Source organism: Panthera onca, chromosome E3 (genome assembly GCF_046562875.1).
Source record: "Panthera onca isolate mPanOnc1 chromosome E3, mPanOnc1 haplotype 2, whole genome shotgun sequence".
In the NCBI taxonomy this organism is placed as follows: Eukaryota; Metazoa; Chordata; class Mammalia; order Carnivora; family Felidae; genus Panthera; species Panthera onca.
The window spans coordinates 7,637,441-7,645,686 of NC_138354.1; the positions used below are offsets into that span (position 1 = coordinate 7,637,441).

Below are 8,246 nucleotides of genomic sequence, written 5' to 3' on the forward strand. Positions count from 1 at the left end.
ACTTTGAGGACTTTTCTGGAAATATTTCCAGCTGCTGCTATTCGCCCAGCCAGGCATGGCCTCCCCACCTTTGCAAGGCTCAGAACCCATCCTGTCTTGGGTCTGTGTTCCCACTCTCCCAGCCCCTTCTCTCCTTCCATTGCCTGGTGGCTCTCCCAGCATGGACCACCATCCCTTTTCCCTGGGTTTTTCATGCTCTGTCCCCTTCTCCCAGTGTTTTTCTCTGTCCCCCTTGATTACCCCTCTGTCCCTGTCCTTGTTTCCCATTTTCTCTGCTTAGAACCAGGAAGGGAGGAAGCTGGTCTGTTGCATGGTAGGAGGAGGAGCCTTTTCTTATTTTTCCCCAGCCACCCCCAACCCCCTTTCCTAACCAAAAGCACTGAGGTTTGGAGGTGACATTGAAAGGGCCTGTGCTGTTTCAGTCACACTCCTATAGTTTCTCAAGGGTCTCCTTACTGCCTGGTGCCTGGGCCCCAGTACCTCCCTGCAGTCCCCCTCCCCACATCCCGGGCACTGTGTCCAACATGGACTCCAGCCAGCTCACTGGCCACGGCAGGGTGACCAATCAGAGAAGTTACACTGGGTCAGCCTTCAACCCCAGGACAGAACACTCGAGTTCCCTGGGCACAGGCCAAGACTAGGACCGCAGCTGCCTCTCTTGGCGCAGAGCAGCCACAGTGCTGCCTCCGTGGGGCCTCCTGTGTCCAGGCGAGCAGCAAAGAATGGAAAAATCCCTGGCCTGACAGAAAATGTCTAAATGACTGGGCTGTGTTCCTCCTACCTCACCCCCCCCAGGACGCACTTACACGGCCCTGCCTGGGGGGTTACAAATCTGAACCCCATTGCAGGCACACCATGGAGCTCACCCAGGCTCCCACCGGGCTTCTGACCAAGTCCTCATGTCCCTCTGGCCAGTGCTGTGATCACACTCTGCAGACAACAGTCCTCTGGCTTGGCCCCAGCCTTCAGCAGGTCACACGCCCCTGTGGGTGAGGAAGCAGGAGCCAGTCCCCAGGATGGCTGTGAAAACTCCCTTCCTTCCAGACTGGAGCTTGGGAGCCATGGTGAGGGAAGACTGAAGGCAGGAGATGGCGGTGGCCCTGCATCCCTCCTCCACAGAGGGGGAAGAACTCCAGATGGGGGAGAAAGGGGCTGATAGGAACAGCCCAGCCTTAGGACCCCATTCTCCTTGTGGGCTCCTCTCGCTGGTAACAAGATTCTTCCACAGGGATTTAGAATGTGGAGATCCCATCCTGCCGCTACCCTGCACCCAGCAGAGGGATGCACAGGTAGACCCCTCAGGTTGGGAAAGGTGTTCTCACCCAGCGGGGCTGAGGTTCTGCCACTTCCCGTCCCTGGGGAGCAAGTGGAGTTACCAGGGCAACAGGCTAACAAGATCTTGTCTGGGGAGGGCCAAGGGCAATGTTGTTGCTAAGGCAACTGATTAGGCCAGTCGTTTGGCTCCAGGCTTTTCCTGGTATCCAGCAGGCTAAATCACCTGGCACTGATTACCACCCCACACCATCACTGTTGCCCAGAACCCAGGTACTCAAATCCCTGCTGCTTTCTGCTCTATCTGTACCCAGCACTTAGGGGTTCAGTCCAGTGGTCTGGAGCTGGTCTCTGTGACAGCAGCTGTGAGTTCACAAGGACTGGGGTGCTTCACTGTGGCCTGGTTGATGCGGAGTGGAAGGAGTAGGGATGAAGAGGCCCTCTGTGGATAGCTTCAAATCAAGCCTGGAGAGTAAGGCTCCAGGCCAGGAGCACAGCAAGTCCGTAGGCCCTGTGGGTGCCCTGTTCCTCAAAGCAGCACTGGGAGGGGGAGGGACCTGCAGATCTCTTTTGTGTCCTTGCTACTTTGCACCTGGTACATGTGTCAAGGCCACACTGGAGACAATGGCTTTGAGCACAATTCTGTTTGGGGGGCCACTTATGGAGCCATCACATACCTGCCTCTCCCTGGCCAATACCCACCAAAAGTAGTGGCTGCCACTGGCCCCAGTGCTCACATGCTCTCTGCACCTCTCCTGCACTTGGTGGGGGTGGGGGGTGGGTGGGGGGGGGTTATGGCTGAGCCAGAGGCTCAGGGGGGACCTGGGCACCACCTGCCTCTAGCCAGATGCCCATCCTCATGATGACGGTTGGCTCCCTGCATTTCACCCTCAACATGATGGTGAAAAGATATTTGAGGATCCTAGCTTCCACACAGTGCACCATTGGCTTCTCCAGCATTCTAGAAGAATCTGGGGAGTGGAGAAGCATGGGTGGGAAGACCTGCCCTCGCAGCTCAGGCTGTCATGGCCTATGGACTAGTCTGAGAAAATGAACAGGCTTCCCTTGCTTCAGTGTTCTTGCTGTATCTTCTTCCCTACCTAATAGCCCTCCTCCCCATATGCCATCTCCCCCCCCCCATATGTCATCTTTAATAGGGCTAAGACTCAGTTGCCCACATCCCCTCCTCGACCCTTGGCTCCCCCCACCCTACCCCCGCCCTTAGCTATCTTACTAGCAATGAGAATGATAGCACAAAGTCCTCAAAGGCTCCCACCCACGTGTCATCTCCTGGTGGTGTGTCTTCTAGAGTGTGTGGTGACCAGCGCCATCACCCCAGCAGGAGTCATGATCCTTGAAAGGGTCAGAAGTGGGGTGTACAATGTCTGAACCCCAACTCCATCTCAAATCTCTTAGGATGGGGTTCCCCCACCAGAGAGTCTGCACCTCTGATCAAAGCCTTCAGCTGGCCCATGGTAGCATTTTGGGACAGTGGTGGTGAGAAGGGGCTGAGGGCAGCGGGAGGGCAGTGCCCCAGAGAGATGGTGTCTTCTTCCCCGGGTTCTCCTTCAGTGTCCCCTTGACTGGAATTCTGGTGGAATGGTCTGTGCATAGAGACCAATCCAGAAGTCTTCTCTGAAGACCCCTCCTATCACCCTAAACCCAGAGAGAAAATGAACTCCAGCTCTTCTGAAATCATCACAGCCCAATGATTGGTGGCCCTAGCTCCTAGGCTGGCTTGGGAAGGAAGGGTACAGAACCATTCCTGGGTGGGAACGGAGGACACAGGTTTTGGACGCCTAGAGCCCCAGTAGCCAGTGGCAGGAGCAAAAGGCGGTGCTGCAGTAAGGGCGGTCCCCTAATCTCCAGGACTGCAGACTCCTGCGCCTTCGCCTCCGACACAGTTCCACTCACATTTGCCTCACTTCGGTCGTCGCTTCCTTGGCAGTCAGCTCGGATCCGTAGAGACGCCCACACACTCCCCGCCCCTGCAACCCCAGCCCAAGGGTGGTTAGGGTGGGGTGGAGGCCACCTCTCCCAGACTTCACTCCCACGGCCTGGTGTCCAGCGTTCCGGTCGCACGAGGGTTAACCTCGTGGGGGTGGGGACTCTGGAGCGGTCGGCAAAGGGAGGGAGGGGACAGGAGGCGACCCAAGGCGCGGGGAGCCGGCCGGCTGGCCTGGGTCAGGCCTCAGAGGCCGCTGGAGCCCCGTGTGTCACAGGCCACCGGACAACCACTGGGGTACACGCTGCGCGCTGCGAGGGGTCCACCGCAGATCCCAGGCCCCAAACTTCAAGTCGGAAGGGGTGAGACCCTGGGCATAAAGACAGGTGGCAACCTGTCTGGACGCTGCCCTCCTCCCTGAGGACCGCCACCTCCACCCTACTGAATCTCAGCCCTTACTCCGGCCACTATATTGCCTTTGGCCCGTGATGAAGCGGGGAGGCGGTGGTCCCACGGCGGCCCCAGAGGCCGAGCTGGGCGACGTGCCCCTGGTACTGCCGCGGCCCTGGGCCTGTCCCGCTGACGTTCGGCTCTGCGGCCACCTTCGGAAGCAGAAGTCCCAGCGCCGCCGCTTCTTCGTGCTGCGCGCGGACCCGCCGAGCCTAGAGTGCTACGAGAGCGAGAAGAAGTTCCGCGCCGGCCGAGTGCCGCCCAAGCTCATCGTGAGCCTGGCGGGCGCGTGCACCATCAGCACGCGCGTGGACGCGCGCCAGCGCCACCTGATCCTCCTGTACACGCGTGACCGCAGCCTGGGCGTGGCGGCGGCCTGCGAGGCGGAGCAGCAGGCGTGGTACAGCGCCCTGCTTGAGGTGCGCGCGGCTGCGGGTGAGGCCCCACCCCTTGGCAGGTGGAGACGCGGCGGGGGGCTGGGAACCGGGGGTTGGGTGTTCGCGGGTTTTGTTTATCCTAGGTTGTCCCAGCAAGTCTCGGATATGAAGTTCAAACGTGAAGCGTTAACACCTCTTTAATTCTTGGGGCACAGTGACTCCAACCTCCGGACCCAGGAGCCCTTTGTGACCAGCCCACTATCTCTCCAGGTCCCAGCTTTCACGAGGACCCCAGGGCCTGGATCCTTGCTCCATTTCAGGACGTCTGGCCCGTGACGCTGCGGCCCAAGGGACTGGGGGGGACACGAGGCCTGGGCAGCGGCAGCTATCGCCTGTGCCTGGGTTCGGGGGTGCTGAGCCTGCTGCGGAAGCCCAAGGGCAGAGGCTCTCGGGACACCCAGGCTTCGCCGCCGCCGGCCCTGCGCCTGTCGCTGCTCAGCGTGCGCCGCTGTGGCCACGCAGACTCCCTCTTCTTCCTGGAACTCGGCCGCTCGGCGCCCACGGGCCCCGGGGAGCTGTGGCTACAGGCGCCGGATGCCGCGGTGGCCCAAAGCATTCACGAGACCGTACTGGCCGCCATGAAGCGACTCGGGGATGATGATGCTGGTGGCAGGACTGAGCCACTGCCAAGGGATCCCCCGACGAGCTCTTACAGACCCTCTGTCTCCCAACCTTATGCGACCCTGGCCTCGGCAGCCCAATCAAGCGGCCTGAGCCATCGCGGGAGCGCGGGTGAGAGGAAGGAGAAAGCAACCCCTGAGACCCTGGCGGCGCTGGCGACTGCAGCTTCGCACCCTGGGGAATTGGAGCGGGGCGGGGGCTACGTCGCCATGGGAGCTGGGAGCAACTACGAGCCCATGGGGGGTGGCCAAGCAGGTGGTTACATGGTGATGGCACCCCCGGGCCTTGCAGCCTTTGCCCATGTCCCTCCCCACAAGCAGCTCCAGGGGTGCGGGGGCACTGAATACGTGCCCATGAGCCACTTTCTGCCAGGGTCCTTTTCCTCGAGCTCCCTGCCCCGTTCCTATACGCCCAGGCCCAGGAGGCCGGGACCTTCTTTCCAAGGCCCCCCTCCCGCCGTCGGGGAATGTTGGGGACCGACAGGGGCTCATCCCTGCTTGCAACCACCTTCGGAGCTAGCAGGAGATTATGTGTGCATCAGGTACGTGGCCCCACACCACTTAGGAATGAGCACTGCCATACAAGACCCGACCAAAAACCGCCTCAACTATGTAGACCTGGACCTGGTCCCTCCATTGGAGGCTCAAGGCGACACCCCGGGGTCCAGCATTCACCACCCACACAGCTATGCCCGCATCGACTTCCAGAACCTCAGGGAGGTTCCGGTGAGGAGACACAGGCAGCCCCCTCCAGTCTAGCTGACGGATGGATGGGGAGGAGGAGAGAGAAAACAGGACAAATGCCTTCCTGCCAGCTCCCCTCAACTCCTCCCCTCACCCTTCCAAACCTGGAGGGGCTCTTAGGCACCGCCCCCCCCCCAGGACCTGTGACTTGCAGAGCTCTGAGCTGCCCTTAGGCCTGTTACCCACTCTGCTCCTTCCAGATGTGGTGCCTGGGGAATCTTCAGGAAAAGGTTCCCCAAGAAGCTGGATTCTTTTAACGGAGAAAATTCTAGAGCCACCCTCCCCTCTTCCTGCCCACAAACCCCCAGCAAAGCCCTGATCCTTTCTCTCCTGGCAGAATTCCTGAAGCATCACTCCAAATTCCCAGGCTGGCCTTGGCGCCCCCTACCCGGTCTTGGCTGACTTCTCTCACATGGACCTGTTCCTCCCTACCTGCCTTGTGTCTCCTCCCAGCCAAAGAACTAATCCCCAGCCCCAGGGCTGAACTCCTAGGACCCCAAAGCAAGAGGGCTGAAAGCACCACGTACCTTCCCTCTACTGCTTCCCAAAAGTGCTGTGCCACCCCCTTACTCCCTGATTTCCCTCTCTCAGCACCAGCCATGTGTTCATACAACCCTCCCTTCTATGGAGCCTGGCAGAGCTGCTAGACTTCTTGCTTCCAAATACTGTCTGGGGGACTGTACTGTGGGTCCCACACACACCCTGCCCTATTAAAGGTGCCCTCCTTGGTCAGCCTGGAAAGGTCTTAGGTCCGTGGATTCCCCTGAGCTACTGTGGGGGTGACCAATGAGTAACAAGAATTTGAGGGGAGGGCAGCCTAAGCTGTGTAGAGGAAGAGATCCCATCCCTGTCTCCATGCCCCACTCTGCTACTCACTACAAAGAGCCTGTTTGCAAACCAACACTTTTATTGTCAACAGAAGCTGTCTAGGGGAGTAGGGGACCCATTCTGCACCCAGAAGGGTATGTTCAATGTGTGTCTGGGGTTTGAGGGGCAGATGGATCAGTGCAGTGAGAACAGCTGGGGCCACCACTGGGGTCTGGGTGATCAGATACAGGGTCTGGGGGGCCAGCAGGGGGCGTGGGAGCCTCCAAAGCCACAGGTCTAGGAGGCCCCTGGCTCATCTGCAAGAGGCCAGTCAGGGCGATGAGCTCAGGCCCACTGAGCCAGGCAGTAGGGCAGCCAGGGGATGGGGTGCGGAGGACCCAGGGAGACATGATAGGAGGTGGGAGCAGCAGCTTCAGAGAGCCCATCACCTGAGGAGACAGGAGGGGGGAGTGTCTCCACCCAAGCCCTGCATGAAAAATAGGCGAGGCCAGGGCAGGAAGTGCACTCACCTGTTGAGAGGCCTCAGACAGATACAGGGGAATACGCTGCCCACATGGCAGCAGAGGGTCTGAAACAAAGACATCTTCACAGCACATCACTGGGAACCCTGGAGAGGAGAAGCTGGGAGGGCAGCAGGCTGGGGTTCCCACATCGGCAAGGGCTGCACTGGTTCCCTGAGGAGCTCGTGCAGGGCCACTCCAAGTCCCTGGGCCCAAGCAAAGTACCTGCATCCCTGGGCTCATGCTCTCCATTCTGATGTCCTGTTGCAGGGGCCAGGGACCTGAGGTCCCGGCCTGAGGCTGCCTCATACAGCGGCCACAATGAGGGATGACACAAGGTCCGGCCTGAGAAGGAGGTGCCAGGTGCACAGCTGGGCCCCTGTGAAGGGGGCATGACAGAACACTGGAGCTTGGGCTCCCTCCGAAGGCACCCCTGCCCCACCCCCAGGACAGAGCCGCAGGTACTCCCAACTCACCCACACCAGCCGGGGTCCCGCTTTAGCCTTGTAGTTGGGATCCCATGGTGCTAACACGGTCATCCTTGAGGGGGCCACCTCCCAGGCCATCTGAGGGGAAAGGGCTACTGGGGTGGGGAGGGGACAGAGATTAAAACAGGCTCGGGAATCGGTGGAAGGGTCCTGTGGGGTAAAGGCCGCAAGGCCTGAACCTACCTGGGGTTCCCGGGGAATGCTCCGCAGCCAGGCCTGGGGGAGGCCGGGACAGCAGCAGCTCTCTCCGGGTCCAGGAGGGCCTTCGGGACCGGGGCTGCGGGCTGGGAGCGGGAGGTACTGAGGTGCACCGGTCACAGCCTCCCCCGGTACTTCCTGGGCAGGGCCGAGGGTGCCTGGTGCAGGGAGTCTGGGCACAGCCATTCTTCAGGGTCGGCAAGGAGATCTCCGCACACTGTGGGCCCCCTGTCGGACTTCCCTCCCGCCCAGCCCCTCACCTGTCCTGCGGGGGAGTTCCTGGCTCCTCCAGGGCTTCCTCTCCAAAGGTCGAGGTCTCCACGGGGTCACTGCCAGCCGAGGAGCCATGTTCCTCGAGCGCCTGCTCTTTGCCCGCGTCCCACCGCCGAGGCGGCCCAGGCAACATGAGGCCTCTGGCGGGGGAGGGCAGCGCAGGCCAGCCGCTCCGTGCCCCCCGTCCGCACCGTCGGCGCCTCCCACCTCTCCCCTCGCAGCCCCACGCGGCCCCCTCAGGGCCCTGACCTCCCGCAGCACCCCGCCCAGCTCGCAGGGCCTCGCGGCCACGCCGACGCCCAGCGCGTTTCCGGACCACGTGGCGCGCGCTCCCGCAGGGATCCCGCGGACGCCCCCTGGCGGCGGGGGTGGCTGGGCCCGCGCTTGGCAGCCGTTGGCTATGGAGGGGTGACGCCAGGTGCGGGGAACTGCAGAACCCCAACGTCAACACGGAGGCGACCCTTTCCCCGCGAAGCACTGCTTTCGTTCAC

At 61.2% G+C, this 8,246-nt stretch overlaps 2 protein-coding genes across 5 annotated transcripts; one reads left to right on the plus strand and one right to left on the minus strand.

The window, feature by feature from the left end:
* The first annotated feature begins 2,540 nt into the window (after nt 1-2,540).
* Nucleotides 2,541-6,209, plus strand: LOC132688804 (uncharacterized). Its single transcript, XM_060647879.3, has 2 exons — nt 2,541-4,102; nt 4,315-6,209. The coding sequence occupies exons 1-2, from the start codon at nt 3,706-3,708 to the stop codon at nt 5,481-5,483; spliced, it is 1,566 nt and encodes a 521-aa protein (XP_060503862.3). The 5' UTR covers nt 2,541-3,705; the 3' UTR covers nt 5,484-6,209.
* Nucleotides 6,210-6,357: 148 nt separating this feature from the next.
* On the minus strand, nt 6,358-8,214 carry SAP25 (Sin3A associated protein 25). Of its 4 annotated transcripts, none has more exons than XM_060649353.3 (6): nt 7,743-8,214; nt 7,468-7,568; nt 7,273-7,376; nt 7,022-7,199; nt 6,806-6,903; nt 6,358-6,724 (listed from the first exon to the last, which is right to left on the minus strand). In XM_060649353.3, exons 1-6 carry the CDS (start codon nt 7,886-7,888, stop codon nt 6,437-6,439), a joined length of 915 nt encoding a protein of 304 aa, XP_060505336.1. In that variant the 5' UTR covers nt 7,889-8,214; the 3' UTR covers nt 6,358-6,436. The 4 variants fall into 4 exon arrangements, with proteins under 4 accessions (XP_060505336.1, XP_078295859.1, XP_078295860.1 ...); XM_078439733.2 differs by having other exon boundaries at nt 7,022-7,175; nt 7,273-7,379; XM_078439734.2 differs by having other exon boundaries at nt 6,806-6,864; nt 7,273-7,379.
* Nucleotides 8,215-8,246: the final 32 nt, after the last annotated feature.

Coding starts and splice junctions, on each gene's coding strand:
- SAP25 (XM_060649352.3), bottom strand. CDS start 7,888: ATGTTGCCTGGGCCGCCTCGGCGGTGGGACGCGGGCAAAGAGCAGGCG. Junction 7,200..7,272: donor CGGGACCCCGGCTGGTGTGG/GTGAGTTGGGAG, acceptor CCCAAGCTCCAG/TGTTCTGTCATGCCCCCTTC. Junction 6,725..6,805: donor TGTCTGAGGCCTCTCAACAG/GTGAGTGCACTT, acceptor CTGTCTCCTCAG/GTGATGGGCTCTCTGAAGCT.
- LOC132688804 (XM_060647879.3), top strand. CDS start 3,706: ATGAAGCGGGGAGGCGGTGGTCCCACGGCGGCCCCAGAGGCCGAGCTG. Junction 4,103..4,314: donor TGAGGTGCGCGCGGCTGCGG/GTGAGGCCCCAC, acceptor CTATCTCTCCAG/GTCCCAGCTTTCACGAGGAC.